The following is a 17,430-nucleotide window of genomic DNA, read 5'->3' on the forward strand; positions in this document are numbered from 1 at the left end:
CGTTATCGCATTGGAGTAAAACTTACTGACTTTAATCACCCAGGATATAACTACTTCTTAAATAACTAAATCTTTTTCAAGATCAACAAATTCTTGATACACTCGTGGTGTTCCTGGTCAAAAATGACCGGCCTGATATGTTTGTCAGCTTGTTTTCTGTCAATTAGCACAGGTTTTGTATTTCTTTTTTGATCTGACTGATTGTAAGCCTCATTGATCTGAGCTTATATTGGTCAAATATGGTCATTCATTGAAAATGAATGGGGGAGATCGAAAATAAGAAACATTATGTTCAGAGGCCTGTTCACATATTTACATGTGTGGTTGCAAAGATAAAATCTTCGGACCTGTACATGCATGGATACACACAATCACAATCACACACACACACACACGTTCATGTACACAAACAAACTTTTTGAGTTTTACAGGCATTCTTTTTCACAGAGATTAACTTTATCAGATCAGTGAGGCCTATGATTAAACAGTTTCAAAAATAAAAACCAAACCTTGAAAGAAAACAAGTTGACAGAAAGATTGAAGTGTGACTGCTATTTTTATTTTTATTTTGGATGGATGAATGGATGGGAGGGATTGATTGGATGGATGAATGGATGGGATTGATTGGATGGATGGATGGGATTGTTTGGATAGATGGATGGGATTGTTTGGATAGATGGATGGGATGGATTGGATAGATGGATGGATTGATTGGATGGATGCCCATGTTCCTTTCACCTTCCTTACAGAAGAGGAATCACAGACTCACATAAGTATGCAGTAAACAACATTGAGACAGTGCACTTACTCACATGCTAATGATTCCTATCATGGCTGAATGAAGAATGAAGGTGTGTTTACCTGCATGTCTGTTAAAAGCATGTTGAGCGTGTCCGTATGTCTGTGTATCAGGGTGTTGAAGAACTCCAAATGCACTGATGTTAGAATGCCTGTGTCTGACAACAGTTAATCACAGGTATATTGAAAGTGGCTTGTGCATGTGAATATATTTCAGCTGTAACCCATTAAACAAGAGTCTAGATCAGTGATCAACAAACCAAAACCTGAGCATGTGGTTTGAGATGGCAGATGAGAGGAAGTGTCTGGTTGAACAGGTTATCAGACGGACTCTTATCTGATTTCCAGCAGATATACGGTCATAGGCAAAAGAGTTTGCATGCATTTGAATGAATGGTTTTCATGATATTAAACCCCTAAAGCTTCAGTTTATTTGGTTTTATAGGTTCCCCATACTTCCATTTGTATTGTTTCATATATTTAATGACTTTAATATTATCCTAAATATGTGAAAAAGTTGAGTAGGTGTGTCTAAATGCCTTCAGTGTCTGAACTACAACCGTAAGAATGAAAGTGATAAGAGGCTATTATGTGTGTGAATAGACTATTATGGGTGAGCTTTGTGTGTGGAAGGATGGTCTGTGTGTACACTGTATTTGTAAGGGTTTGTGGTTACATGAGAGGCGTGTTTGTGGTTTCTGTAGTGTTTGTCGTGAACTGGTAAACCGTCTACACAGCAAACATTCCTCAGCACATCAACACTTTAAAAATGCAAAACAAACAAATGGAGAAAACAGAGGGACAACGCTTTCTTGAAGCCATTTTTACTGTGTTTATTCATTTCTTTCACCACATCTGTAAAAGCTCATAAACACACATCCTGAGTGTCAAAACGGGGCAACTAAAGTAGGCTACCATGTTATTCAGTATTTTGTAATAAATATCAAACGCATAACTATATGTTAAAAAATAATAATTGTATAACAAATATTCGTATAGAGTTGAGGCAGTCAAAGCACTTTATAACAAGTATTACGTGTTAGTAAAAATTATGTCAAACATATTCTGTGGTCATGTTAAATTACCGTCTGATGTCTCAACTGAACCTTTTTCCTCCAAGACCAGAGTTAATGCGCGGTCACATTTGCCAAATTTCAGCAAAGTTACACAGGCAAAAAAGGTCCATTGTGTATTGTCAATAATGCAGAAAGCACAGAAGTCACTTTCAAACCAAGCAACCTTCAGTCAGTGGTGAATTTGCAGCGCCAAATTGAACCCGTTGCGAAATCTGTGTGGGAAATGTGTCACCCTCGCACAAAATTTCCAATTGAAATGAATGATAAATGTGACCGTACCTTTAATCTGAGGTTTTCAGTGCAGAATAAAATTTCCATGTGACACTGACATTAGGAAAATGTCAAAAGAAATATCCCATAGCCTATAAAAATGACGCTCCATTTACTCTTATTACCACTGAAAACATCAACCAGCCAGACTGCTTGTCCAGCTAAAAATGCACTTTCAATGGAAGTGCTTTTGTGCACTTTTTAACAACTAAAGGCACAAGCCTAATGTAGAAATCAACAGTTTGCCACAGTTCGATCCTCTACATAGAATATAAAGGTGAAACGTGTAGGCTAATGTTCTCATATCCCATTTTCATGTAAGACATGCACTGGATGATCCCACAAAAAAGTTAAAAAAAAAACAAAAAACAATGGGGTTTAGGACAGGTCTAACAGTCTGACCAATAGAGTGCTGGAGGGATGATGTCATTTTGTAGGCTAAACAGGAAGTTAGCATCATCCTGGTTCTCTCAATAAAAACCCAATAGGATTTTTCCATTGGCTTTTGGATTATTGCAGAAAATATACTCCGTGACCAACAAAGGTTTATGATTCTTACACGTTTTGTTCATCAAGATATTCACAAATGAACAACTTTTATGAATTCTGAAACCTAAATACAATCAGCTGAAGTAAAATGCTAAAGTTAGGCTATAAACGAACTACACCATAGTCACATGACTTCAATGTCATCACCAATGACCTCCCAAAAACAAATGTGAAAGGTTGAGTTAGAATAGTTTGCTAGTGCGATTATAAACACAATGAAGCTGTGAAAGTGTAGATGAGTACCTATTCGGCTGATGATGTTTAATGTCCCAGAGAACCTCTGCAGTCCCATTTAGACACTTGCTAGCAAATGCCTTTTTCAAGACAAATAAAAGCTTTTGAAAAAATTCACAAGGATGTATTACTTGTGTATTTTATGCTGTGAATAAAACATAAAAATGTATTTTTCAGGTGTTCAACTAAAAAACAATTGACTTTGGGACGATGCATGCAACTGGAAGCACAAAAAAAAAAAAAAAACACGCTAAGTAAACCAAATAAAATGCGCTAAAATGCTAAGTAACGCAAAAAATGCTATGTAAAAAGTTGACTTTCATGCAAAAAAACAAAACAAAACAAAAAAACATTTCAGGGTTTTAGGACTCTTGCATCACTCTATAGCAGACGAGAATTGAGGAAATTTTCAATTGCATTTTTTCAAATGATTTGTTTATGTTTCCGATTTCATTTGGTGATTCTTGTGGCGCAGAAATTACACCCTTCACCTTTAGCTTGTATTTAACCAAGAATATTCCTTTAAAGATGCAAGCGAAACTACACTAAAACATCCACAAACTGTTTTCAAAATCTGACAAAATGCAGTTGTTTTATCTAGTAGGTTTAACAAATCCTGTTTAATATAAATGTGCTAGCCATTTCTGGACAAAGGCCTATGCGAATTTCTCAATGAGAATTAAAGCTGCACGAATAATCGTAAAAAAAAAAAAAAAAAGTTGCGATTTCGATTCAAACACCCACGTGATCTCATACTCCTAAACGACAAACGATTCGTCTGTCTATTAAACCTTTGACAAAATCACACCGGAACATTCAAATCTGCTGCCGAGACAGAGAAAGATGTGAAACGGCTTCACAAACAGTCTTTTCAACCACACTGTTTTGTTATTTCTGTTACAAATATTCATATAATCAGAACTGGGATAAAAGTTTATAGTTCGGATATAAACACTGATGTCTACGGTAGCGATCAAAATAGAGCAAATCGCCTTTAGAAAGTAACATGGCGCTTCAAATAATGATAATATAAATTAGATTGTTACACCAGTAGGTGGCGACAAGTGACTGTTAAAAACATGTATTAGTCATTGAATCATTCATTCAAGATATTCGTTCAAAAAACGTTGATTCATCCAGTAATGAAACAGGTGAAGTATTTATGAATTAATGAATGAATCATTCACTCATTCAAATTTTAAATAGACTGCAGCAATTAACACTTTGTCAGAACTTCTAGTAAATTTCATGTTGTATTGGTTTAGTTAGAAAATCGTGATCTGTTTTGTCGTGATTCTCACTTTATCCAGAACCGTGCAGCTTGACTGAGTTCAAACTTCAAACTTGCCTGTAAACACTGAGAAATTACACAGAATGTCCCAAATCCCAAAGTCCCATCATCACAAACACTCTGTTCACCAAGATACTGTTGACCAGTCCGATGGCAACATACGTGCTGAACTTATACGGCACTTCGATCTCTTTCCTCCTGCGTGCGTCGACGTCGCTCACAGACGCGCCGTAAATCCGGCAGAGCACCCGCAGGCTCGCCCAGCGCACCGTCTGCCGGGTCAGGACCAGCATCGCTAACCCCACCAGGAACCGTGCCACACCGAGGCCCACGGCTGCAAGGGTCAGAGGTGGCAGAGTCACTGGAAAAGGCCCGGCTAGGTCAAAGGTCAAGCCCAAACGCTCATTCACCCAGTATCCGACCGAACATCCCGCACTGCATGCTAAAATAATGGTGGTGTCCCCGCGTGTGGTGGTGTAATGGTCTAGCTCTGGGTACTTGTAGGACAGGAAGAGGGGCAGTGCCAGCGCCACGATGGGGGAGACGGGGCTGTGGAGTTGAAGGAGGTCCACGGTTCCCCAGAACGGGTACGACACGGCCATGATGACGGCTGAAATTACAACGCCACAAATCACATCCTGAGAGGAAGAGAGAGAGAGAGAGAGATTCACTTTAGCTTCCTGTCATTAGTATCAGACTCTGTAATTCTAGATTCATGCAGCTCAACCGGTTTTATGTACCGTCATACTGACACTATAATGCAGTTTTTATGGCATTATTATGAAAAATGTACTAATTTTCTAGCTGGTTGCGAGAGTGGTTATGTTGCTATGCAGTTGCTAGGGTTTTCTAAGTGGTTATTGTGTTGCTATGCAGTTGCTAGGGTGTTCTGAGTGGTTGTGTTGCTATGCAGTTGCTAGGGTGTTCTAAGTGGTTATTGTGTTGCTATGTGGTTGCTAGGGTGTTCTAAGTGTTTTTAAAAATGTTTCTAGCTGGTTGTAAGGGTGTGCTAAATAGGTTACGTGTTGTTATGGGGTTGCTAGGGTGTTCTGAGTGGTTGTTAATGTTTTGCTATGTGGTTGCTAGGATGTTCTGAGTGGTTATGTTGCTGTGGTTGTTAGGGTGCTCTGAATGGTAATATTGTTGCTATGTGGTTGTTAGGGTGTTCTGATTGGTTGTTAATGTGTTTCTATGTGGTTGCTAGGGTGGTGAGTGGTTATGTTGCTATGTGGTTGCTAGGGTGCTCTGAGTGGTTGCCATGCAGTTGCAAGGAAGCTGTAAGTGGTTGTTAAGATGTTTCTAGCAAGGGTGTTCTAAATGGTTTACATGTTGCTATGTGGTTGCTAGGGTGCTCTGAGTGGTTGTTAATGTGTTGCCATGCAGTTGCTAGAAGCTGTAAGTGATTGTTAAGATGTTTCTAGCAAGGGTGTTCTAAATGGTTTACATGTTGCTATGTGGTTGCTAGGGTGCTCTGAGTGGTTGTTAATGTGTTGCCATGCAGTTGCTAGGAAGCTGTAAGGGGTTGTTAAGATGTTTCTAGCAAGGGTGTTCTAAATGGTTTACATGTTGCTATGTGGTTGCTAGGGTGTTCTGAGTGATTGTTAATGTTTCTAGCTGGATTCAAGGGTGTTCTAAATGGCTGCTAACATGTTGCCATGTGGTTGCTAGGCTTTTCTGAGTGATTTCTAAATGGGTAGCTGACCTGCAATGTGATATGCTAATCTCCATCTAAAACTACACATTAATGCAACTTAAATGCCAAACTAAAATGATAAACAGCATCTTTTAAGCATGTAAGCAAACGTTTGCCTTCGCATCCACCAACACAACTGTGCTGTATTAAAAGAACTAGAGAGGTAAAATCTATGGAGACTCTCCAGACTATATGAATTATACAGGAGTTTAAATTTTTCATAATCAAACGCAAAAGTGCATGTCCATTTTAAAGTGTCTCTCTCTTCCAGACTCACCAGAACCGAGTGCATGCCGGTGTAAAGACGACTCAGACACACCAGTGCAGACAGAACCACGGCCACAATCAATCCCAGCTCAAATGGGAACTAAGACGGGGGGAAAAAACACATTATTAAACAAACCGTTCACTCAAAAATCAACATTCCAGCACATCCGTCAAAAGCGGCCATATGTGAATGTAAATGAATCTCTTTTGTGTGTGAGTGAACCATGAGAGAAATAGTCAGTTTATTGTATCAATAAACTCAAAACATCCTCTCTTTTCCTCATTGTCTCTTCCTCTCTCTCTCTTCTAATAACATCCCTTTCTCTCCTGACATGTGCTCCTCCCACTGGTTTTATTCAGGACTCTGTTAATCACTGACAACATGTGAAGAGTCTGTAGATATTCATGAAGCTTCCCAGTCTCCTCTGTTCTGTCTTACTCCATCCATCTCCCTGTCCCTCCATCTGTCCATCCCTCTCTCCTTTCCTCTCTTTCTTCCTCTGTCAGCTGGGGGTCTTTCACAGGAAGTTAATGAAGAACATTTTCTGAATGGGCTCAATGGATTCTGGGACAGTAGAGCTCATGTATTATTGACTGGAATGGCCTTTTTTTATTCTTAAATCATACACACACAGCTCTCTGGTTTCCTTCACGTACAAAGAATCGTTTTTCAAATCAGTCCATCCTTTTATGGAGCTAAAAGCTTGTAGTCGAGATTTCAATAAGATTTTTAATGTTTATAACAGAAGTCTGTTAAATGCTGACCAAGGCTGAAATAAACCGTTCTCTATTTAAATATATGCTAAAATGTCATTTATTCCTGTAATCAAAGCTACATTTCCATCAATACTCCAGTCTTCAGTGTCACATGATCCTTCAGAAATCACTGAAAACAGTTGTGCGGCTTCATATTTGTGTGCAAACCGTAATTCTTTTGATGAACAGAAAGTCCAGCATTTATTTGAAATGGAAATATTATGTTATATTATAAATGTCCTGTCACACTTTTCACACAAATGTCCACTTTCATCAATTTAATTGGTGGTTTCTTCAGGTTGAAGGTTTCTTCAAGCATCTCGGAGACGTTCCCGCAGTTCTTTTAGATTTAGTCTGTCTCCGTTTTTTCTGTTTCTTCATGTAATCACAGACGGACTCAATGATGGTGAGATCAGATCAGACCGGCTGTTGTCAGACTCCTTGTGCATACACAAATCTCACTGGATTATTACAATTAATGGCAAAAAGAATGTTTGGAAATGTATCCTACTGACACACTACAGCAAAAGATACAAATAACTGACTCAAAACAACTTTTTTTGGGGGGGGGGGTATTAGACTTTTGCACAGTACTACATATTCCCATTAATATTTACCTTTTTTTTTTTAGCACACCAGGGTGACTAGGAACATGAAATTGTCTAGCTATGACTTCTTGTTTCACAGGAGTATAAATATGAGGAAACACAAAGAAAATAGTTCTGATGTGCAGCAAAAGATTGTTGAGCATCACAAAATAGAAAGTGTTGTAAGAAAATGGCTAAAGCATTGAAAACCCCCATTTCCACCATCAGGGCAATAATTAAGAAGTTATAATCAACTAAAGATGTTACGAATCTGCCTGGAAGAGGACATGTGTCTATATTGTCTTAATGCACGGTGAGGAGGAGAGTTTGAGTGGCCAAAGACTTGTGTGGCCAATATAAAAGTGCCAATATTTGTGGCCAACATGTTTTGGAGAAAAACATTTATTTCACAATGTGATTTCCCCCTCACTTTCAATTCTTTTACTTCAATGAAAGGTTAGATTTTTGCACATTTTTTGAATGAAAGATCAAAAAGATAAACATATTTTTTTCCAGACATTTTTGATCATATTTACCAGGGGTGCCAAGAATTCTGACCACAGCTAATATATAAATCAATTTACAACTAATTCACAACTAATAAAATTACACTCTTAACCAAAATTTTAAGTTTTTTTTTTTTTTTTTTTTTTTTTGAATGTTTTACTTCATCAGAATGGTACGAAATTTTGTAAAGGTTTTGGCACTTGCTATGTGAACGTAAAAAAAAAAAAAAAAATCATGGACATCATTGGACAAAAATAGTCGCACTTGTACTGTTTGCAGTCACAAATGACAGCACTGGAAAATAATGGGAAGCGAATTTCTATTATACAAGCGAATATCTATTGGAAACGTTTGGTACTGCGCCCAAACAAAATTTTACTTGTTTAGATTTATGGCTTTGATTTTCTCAGGTTTACAGCAAAACATGCTTTGGAAAATATATATTTCATATAAAATTTAAAAATAGCATTTTTATGCATTTTGCATAATAAACAAACTTCTATAACTTTTTTTTTAGTTTCATTTCAGAAATAAGCTGACAAGATTTAAAAAGAGACCAAACTTAAAGCTACACTGTGTAATTTTTTTAGTTGATTCTTAGCAAAAAACTCTTAGTTCTTTCAAAAATATATGTGCTCATTAATGTATATTTACTTCTTTCAAGTAATAAAGTATTCTCGTAAGTTTATAATCTGCCATTGAAAGTACATACGGGTGAGGGGTTCGAATGCTGGTCGCCATCTTGCCCCTCCATCTTGAAACTACATTAGCCAAAGAGGGACATACCTGTAAATTCAAGCTTTGCCTTTCGTGCTTTACACTCATGACACAGAGACGAATGCGAGGGGGAGATTACTCGCGACTGCCGGCAGATTTGAAAGATTGCTGATGGAGGATCACGCCTATTTTCGAGGACATGTAGCAGAGTCGCCAAAGAAGCGAAAGAGAGAATTAAAACGTCAAGGCGACAGGCAAATCAGCAAGACTAAAGTCAATACTGGAGTAACTTTTCCCAGATGGAAAGAGCTCATGAGGAGCAAAGATTTTAAAACGGACGCTTCTTGACAGGTAATTCAGCCTATTTGTGTAAATTCGAAGTTTTATAGTTGCTTGTCTAACCATAGCATGGTTGTGCATAACGCCAGAACGACCTCTAGTATAACTTGCGTTACTTTTCCTCGCGTCAATGGTGAAAATGTATTGTTTACCTTGTAACATAAATCTGTGCTGCGACGGATCACAGGTGACAGTTTTAAAGGCACAATTGGACGAAGTCGAACTGGAAGCCATGTTAATCTTGGAATAATACGCCCACCGTAGGAGTTAAAACGCCCTCGAAATTGAAAGGAACAGAAACTAATATTCACTGGGTAGTCATATACAATTTCACCGCTAGATGGGGGAAAATATCACACAGTGTAGCTTTAAGTCTGTGCTCCAAATTATTCAAAGATTTACGACAGTTTAAGTTGGAAATTTTATTTTCAGGTCTATGCTAAAAAAGTGTTTAAGAGGAAATAAAGGGATTATAACTATCCCATAAATATAATGAAGTACCATCAAATCCCCTAAAAATACAAAATATTAAATAAACAACATTATCAATCTAAAATATAGTAGCCTACATTCATCTCATTAAAATATGTTTTTTTAAATCTGTCATTTTTGACCGCCACACAAGCAGAGGGGTAAAGGAGAGAATGCAACTTTACAGTTCACTAATACATTTTTACAATGCTTATATACGTGTGCGACTGTGTGGCCTGTTTTAAAATCAAAGCACAGATAAGTTAAGAGGTTTAGACTTATAATTGACCCAATATTTGAAAACACTGTCAAGACTCAAAGGGTTTGAAAGCTGATGGATGGCACCGTCTGACTATCACTGACACTGATTGACAGTCATTTACTGAGAGCTCATTATGAAGTCACACAGCAGATGTGTGGGCGGGGCTTGATCTGACTGATGAGACAGATGGCCACGCCCCTTCAGTAAACTATGCAAAAGCAAACCACATTCAAAACGTTCTCAATGGTGTGTGTGTGTCTGACCTTTACTCTCTCGTGAGCACTGAGGAGCAGTGTGAATGAGATGGCTGTTGCTGCCATGGCGTGTGTGGAGGGCAAGCCGTACTCCGCGTCCACACGAGTCTCCAGTTTAACCACAGGGGGAGACGGAGGACGGGGCAGCTTTAAAATATCCTTCATCACCTGCCCGATATACATCACCACCTGAGGAGAGAGGAAGGAGATGCGCTATTCTATGTGGTGCATTTCTCACAGCTGACCAATTCAAATTGTGTGTGTGTGTGTGTGTGTGTGTGTGTGTGTGTGTGTGTGTGTGTGTGTGTGTGTGTGTGTGTGTGTGTGTGTGTGAGAGAGAGAGAGAGAGAGAGTTCATGTTTTTCTATCCCGGTGGGGACTTCAACCTGAATGCACACAGACTCATGGGGACTCGTGTCACAGTGGGGACCTAAACTGAGGTCCCCATGGGTAAACAAGCTTATAAATCATACAGAATGAGTTTTTTTGTAAATGTAAAAATGCAGAAAGTTTTCTGTGATGGGTAGGTTTAGGGGTAGGGTTAGTGTAAGGAGATAGAATATACCATTTGTACAGTATAAAAACCATAAAGTCTATGAAGAGTCCCCACAAAGATAGTAAACCAGACATGTGTGAGAGTGTGTGTTTGTGTGTGTGTGTGTGTGTGTGTTTGTGTGTGTGTGTTTGTGTGTGTGTGTGTGTGTGTGTGTGAGAGAGAGAGAGAGAGAGAGAGAGAGACAGAAAGTGAGAGTGTGTGAGTGTTTATCTCGGTCACTCACCGCCCACACATTGACGAGTCTCCTGCACAGGAATGGGTCGAGGTTCCAGTGGATGCAGGGCAGAAAGCTGATGTAAAACACTTCGTGACCCAGAGCGGCCGACGTCACAAACAGGAAGTAGAACAGCCAGTTCCTCACCTCGTAATGAGGCCTGGGACCATCCTGTACACAGAGCAACTCAATTAACTGAGTCAGCACATCAACAAACAGGAATCACAAGCAATACAAAGTAACCTCAATATGTATAAACCATAAATAATAATAAACCAGAACTGCACGCATATTTCAATTTAATAAATGTTTGTGTTAATTAGTTATTCATGCCAGGGTTGGGAGCATCCTTAAAATAGGCACAGGACATTTAGAATTGTATTTGTATGTGTATAAATTACATGCTGTATAAGCTTTATTCAATGATTAGTGGGTTTTTTTTATGATTTTTTTATTTTATTTATTTTTTAGAAAAGCCTTTCTAGGGACCTAAGCAAATTAGCTTATGCTATATTCTCGATGTGCAATACATATTTTCCATTTTTCGACTGGAATCATGTTTTTTTTTTTTTGTACTGTCCCTATATAAATAAACGTATAAATAAAATAAATTAAAATTAAAAAATTAAATATTAAAATATAAATTTTTACTCTTATCAGTGACATTTTTGAAAATAAGACATTTAAATAACTGAGTAGTAAACTTTGCATTGCCATTGAGTGAAATTAAAGCCTGAAAGTAAAGCCTGATGAAACTCATAATAAAAAATAAAAAAAAAATTATTTATTTATTTATCTGTGATCCATCACATATCAAACAAAAGTTTAACTTCTTCATAGTTCACCCAAATTCTGAAAATACTAAATTTGAATCCACATTAAAAACTGATATGAAACATCATTATTTAATTTTTTTTTTGAAGTATGTTATTAATGCAAGGTATGTCAAAAAGATTTGAAAGTACAATTTGAGTGATCTACATTTCAGTTCATATCTTACTGTATATATAAGAAACAAAAAAATCATTTTAAAACATGTTGAGTCATCAATTTATTCAATAAACTTCTAGTCTAAACCAACCAAACAGGAAAATCTTGTCTTTTGGCATTTATTTTGAAACGCATTGTCTTTGCGTTAGAGGAAACTCGCGGTTTTAACTCACCTGAAAAAAGAGCGTCTTTTAAATCTGTTTTACTCACTTTGTGTTCACACTGTGAACTGATGGATTTGTAGTTGGAGTTGGTGTCGTGCGCTCGGGACGTCCCGTTCGACACCTGTTCCGCTCTGCGCCGCTGGGTCGTGACCGGATCGGATCCATTGGCGTTAACGCGTGTGTTTTCAGTGATAAACGAGCCCCTCTCTCTCTGGACCAGGCCGCAGCACCGCTGGAAGCTCACCACCAGCTCGGGGCTGTTCAGGTACGAGATGACCCCCCACATGTCTGAGCTCTGGCTTCCGCACCGGCCCCGCGCGCGTTCACAGGTGTGTTTTACAGCTGCAGGTGACAGCGCGTCAAAGTGTGCTGACGTAGAGAAGCGTATGGCTATTCTGATTGGCTAACATGCTTACCCAAGGAAAAGTGTCTGCTTATCTGACACAGGTGAGTCATTCCTGCCATGTAGCCTAGTAGTAGAGTATGATGGGGGAAGACGCCCACCTTAAGAACAATGTGGATTATTGTAACTAGATATAAGTTTAGCATGTGAAGGATGATGATGCATCAACCAATGTGTTATTATAAGAATAAGTATTTTATTATTTTACACATCTAAGAGGGGTAAGACGAAAAGAAAAAAGAAAGAAGAAAAAGTATACTAACAACATGCAACTCTGTGGCAATTCTGGTGGCCCATCTTACCCCAAGGGTCAAATTTCATCTTTTTACTTCAAAATAAAAACTATAATAACTTTTACTCCACAAGTCCAAAAACATAGATGTGTCCACAAATCCCTCATTAACAAATAGACACAGACACACACACACACACACACACACACACACACACACACACACACACACACACACACACACACACACACACACACACACACACACACACACACAAACCCCTTTAAATCCAAGGTCATAGATCACTATTTTCCAGAGACACAAAACTGTTTCGGCTGACTAAATGTCACAAATGTTGATATTCAGATGAAATGAGAAAATAAAAAATAGCGTAGCCATTCATCAAAAGTGCTAAGATGAGATTTTGTGCCATCCATGGTCAGAAGAAAATATATATTTTCCCATGTTACCCTATTTTTATAAGTGTAGCCTTTGGGAAACTCTCAGAAATGTGTTCTGGACCATCTCAGGCACAACGACTTGATTCGGTTGAGTATTTACACAGTGCTCAATTGCTCAGTCACGGTTATCTTACATGAGGGACACACAAATCCCAGTTGTTCAAAAAGTTTAATCAGAATGATCCAGGTTTGGGAATCCCATGTTTTGCTTTATCCAGGATCAGGTAATCCATCTTAATTCTGAGCTGATTTTTCAAAGCAAAACTGGATTGGATAACCTTGATCCAGAGACAATCTTTTCCAGACAGGAAACATCACAATATAATAACAACACAAACATTTCTTTTAAACGCAGTGTTACATCGTGTGACGTATTGTTGGTGTTGTTCTTGCCGTCTAATGTTGTATTTTCCTTCTCTGACAGGTGTTGTTGAATGCGTACACCTGCATTTGCTGGTTATCAACTAAACTCCATCCACTGGCTCCTGTGGGAATAAAAGCAGCCGAAGAAGCACAGCAAGCAGAAACTCTGAGGTTTCTGTCCCCACGTGGACTGTTGCTTTTCTTTTAGTTTGATGCCAGACAGTTGATATGAGGTGTTTTCTTGAACTGGTTCTTTTAACGGTTAAGTCTAAAATATGTATAGGCCTATGTGTGTGTATTAGTCCACACCATGAAACAAACGTTGCATTATTTGACCAGTTTTAAAGTTTTCTTAACCTACATTGTGTTCCTGAAATCCACCACATGAAACTACCATTTGACTGGGATCAGGAATAGGAATCAAGCTATAGGCAAATCTGAAAATGTTTTTTACTAATCCAAATCCAAACCAACACTGGATTACATGATTTTAGAATTTTTTTTTCCAACCCATTTTCAAGATTTGATCCAATAATAACGGACTGATCAGATCATATTTCTTCTGAACAACTGGGCCCTGGTGTTTCTGCTGTTAAAACAAACTCCCTGACTGAAGACCGTTCATTTGATCATGTTTTGACTAATAAAAAGAAAAAAAAATGAAGAAAAGTATTTTTAAATAAATCTAATAGTCATTTTTTTCACATCAGAAGTTATTAGCAACTGCAAAAACATGTCATAAATGTGATTTCTATATTTTAAAATTGTGAGATTTATATTATATCTAATATAAGAACACACAATTGGGACCAGTGTTGGGGGTAACTCATTACAAGTAACTTGAGTTACGTAATCAGATTACTTTTTCAAGTAACTAGTAAAGTAATGCATTACTTTTTCAATTTTTAATGAAATATCTAAGTTACTTTTCCAAATAAGTAACGCTAGTTACTTTTTCACATTTATTGACTGACAGCTCTCCTGTCCCCATGTTGAGAGAAACAAAGTGAGGTGGTGGTGTGTGCGCTGTGTAAACATGATGGTTATTGTAGTTCTAGAGTAAATGTGAACTTACTCATCTCACTGCTCAAAATAAATAAAAACAGTAAAATGCAATCTCAGAATTTTACTCAACTTTTATAATTAACTATTAAATTACACAAATATACTTTGTGAATTTAATCTCACTTTATTAATGTCTTTGCTGCTGACCTTCAATGATCTAATTCAACCATACTAATAAGCAAAAATTACTTTATAAGATTTAGAAATAAGAGTGTTGAACTTCCTTCTCCTGTATATTATTGTTCTTTAATCCAGAACAGCAGCGCAGCTGAAAGGTTAGTTTGAGCGGCACCCTTTACTGTACAAGCGTAAATATACATTTCCTTCAGCCTGAGGCTTATTCAGTTCACTTTTGGTGTGAAAGAGCCTTAACATTTGCCAAAAATATAACTTTTTTGTTGGTCTTGTTAAAAAAACAAACAAGCAAGCCCAGCCCAGGTGAGAAGAAAAAGTAACGTAAAAGTAACGTAACACATTACTTTTCATAAAAAGTAACTAAGTAATGCAATTAGTTACTTTTTTGGGGAGTAACGCAATATTGTAATGCATTACTTTTAAAAGTAACTTTCCCCAACACTGATTGGGACACTGGTTGTCTCATGAAAAAAAAAAAGTTTATTTGATTGAATGGAGGGTGTATGAGAACTCTGGGAATGAATGCACCTGAAATAGTGGGCAAGTCACCTGTTATTAGTTTCCATGACAACAACGTGAGCAAGCGAACAAACAGGTAAATGACTCACAATGGAGAATAAACACGGTTAAATGGCCAGCTTTTATTTACATGTAGTCGGTAATGTTTTATAGGGGGGAAAAACACAGAGATGTTTGGACAGCAAAAAAAGAGTTAAATCTACTGACGTAAACAGCATCCTTTAGCAGAAAGGCTCGTGCCGTTTGACCCGTACGCGTGTCTGATGCTTTGATTGAGGTGTGATTCCCGCGTCCCGCATCTCCGGGCTCGGTCGCACACACACATCGGTTCTGGGTGAGAGAGAGCAAAGCATTACATCACCTCCCTTCCGGACTGGAACGATACGGTTAATTATTTAGGCTACTCAGCGTGCACGGAGACTAAAAGAACCGTTTTTAAAAAAAGGCCTTACACAAAAATGTCCGGGTTTAACGGGAGCACGGGCTTTCGCTGACAGGATAAAGAGAAGAAAAGGCGGCGCGCGTGACTGCCTCGCGCCCATTGTGTCGAGGATGTGAGGCAGCGCGAGATGCCATGGCAGATAACGGGTCGGAGCCGCCTGCTCTCCCGGCACCAAAGGCGTTTCCCTACGAGGAATACGAGTGCAAAATCTGCTACAACTATTTCGATCTCGACCGTCGCGCGCCCAAGATCTTGGAGTGCCTGCACACGTTCTGCGAGGAGTGTCTGCACGCGCTGCAACTGTGCGAGGAGCGGCCGTGGCGCATCAGCTGCCCCGTGTGCCGCCACCGCACGTCCGTACCCGACTACCGGATCCAGAACCTGCCCAACAACACCAAGGTCACAGAGGACTTCCCTCTGTACATCGACTCGGACCCTGTGCCTCAAGATGCTCTTCCGCCGCACCCGCCTCCGATGCACCCGGCGCTCGTGGCGCTTAGGCGCGAGGAGGACGCGTCCATCATCGCGTCCACCACGACGGTGTCCACCGCGACCACGCTGTCTCAGGACTCGGTCTCGCGCTACGAGAGCTGCCGCAACTGCAGGCGTCTCGCGCTGACCACCGGGTGCGTGTGCGTCATCTTCTCCTTGCTCTCCATGCTCGTGCTGCTCTTCATGGGCCTCATATTCGTGCACAGCCACGGCGGGCCGCCCTCGCCCGCGGGACCCCTGTGTCTGTCGATCGCGAGCATCCTCGCCATGGTGTCTGCGATGGTAACGTGGCTCCTCTACTGGCTCAAAGACAGACCGGAGCACGAGACGGGCCGCTCCTCTGCCTCCACTAATGCCAGCCGGAGAAACGCGTGACAGAAGATCTGCATCAAGCCCTCTCCGCTTTTATTGCTTAATAGGCAACCAAGTAGTTTCTTTTTATGTTACTATTAGTATATTTTATAATAGGCATGTTAATTTCACAAATAATTATACATTGAATTACACGTGAAGTTTTGAGACAGACTGAAATAGTAGGCTGTTTTCTTGCAAAATGCTCCAACATTTATTTGATTTATTTACAACTTTGAAAAATCATTTTTTAACAGTATCGTAAAAAAATATCTAAAGTTTTCTTTTGTCAAATGAGTGTTAGATAACTTGTGGTTCAGAATCAGATAACATAATATTTCGAGTTTATATTGATTAAGCCAAACTCCTTTTTTGTATTAACTAAAAAATTTAATTTCAATGAACTCAAAATTTTAAGGCAACCAGTTTACGTTTTAAGTTAATCCAAAAATATATTTTTTACAGTGATCTCACTCAATTGTGTTTATATTTGTGTAATGATTAGTCAAAATAGCTCAAACATGTTCAGTAAACAATAGTTACGCATTAACTAATCATGGGCAATACATTTTTACAGTATTTATTAATCTGTGTTATCATTAGTTAATAAAAATGCATCTGTTGTTCGTTCATGTTAGCTTAGATCCTATAAATAAATAATATGGTAACACTTTACAATAAGGTCTCATTTATTAACATTAGTTAATGCATTTGTTAACATGAACTAAAATGAGTTTATATATAGAATGAAAAATATTTATACATAGCATTTATTAACCTTTGCTAAAAAAATAAATTATTCATTGTTTGTTCATGTTAGTTCACAGTGCATTAACTGGTAACTGATACAAACTTTGACTTTAATAATGTATTAGTAAATGTAACAGCAACTGATATTAATAAATGCTGTATTGTTTCTCGCTAGTTAACTAATGTAGTTAAATGTTAACAAATGAAACCTTATTGTAAAG

At 38.5% G+C, this 17,430-nt stretch overlaps 2 protein-coding genes across 2 annotated transcripts; one reads left to right on the forward strand and one right to left on the reverse strand.

Moving 5' to 3' along the window:
* Nucleotides 1-1,612: 1,612 nt before the first annotated feature.
* Nucleotides 1,613-12,418, reverse strand: sgpp2 (sphingosine-1-phosphate phosphatase 2). The gene is made up of 5 exons (XM_079886828.1): nucleotides 12,042-12,418; nucleotides 10,851-11,012; nucleotides 10,081-10,260; nucleotides 6,189-6,278; nucleotides 1,613-4,856 (listed from the first exon to the last, which is right to left on the reverse strand). The coding sequence occupies exons 1-5, from the start codon at nucleotides 12,279-12,281 to the stop codon at nucleotides 4,293-4,295; spliced, it is 1,236 nt and encodes a 411-aa protein (XP_079742954.1). The 5' UTR covers nucleotides 12,282-12,418; the 3' UTR covers nucleotides 1,613-4,292.
* Nucleotides 12,419-15,238: 2,820 nt separating this feature from the next.
* rnf228 (ring finger protein 228) lies at nucleotides 15,239-16,662 on the forward strand. Its single transcript, XM_079886892.1, has one exon. It carries the CDS (start codon nucleotides 15,749-15,751, stop codon nucleotides 16,481-16,483), a length of 735 nt encoding a protein of 244 aa, XP_079743018.1. The 5' UTR covers nucleotides 15,239-15,748; the 3' UTR covers nucleotides 16,484-16,662.
* The last annotated feature ends 768 nt before the right edge of the window (nucleotides 16,663-17,430 follow it).

Source organism: Squalius cephalus (genome assembly GCF_949319135.1).
Source record: "Squalius cephalus genome assembly, chromosome: 11".
NCBI lineage: Eukaryota > Metazoa > Chordata > Actinopteri > Cypriniformes > Leuciscidae > Squalius > Squalius cephalus.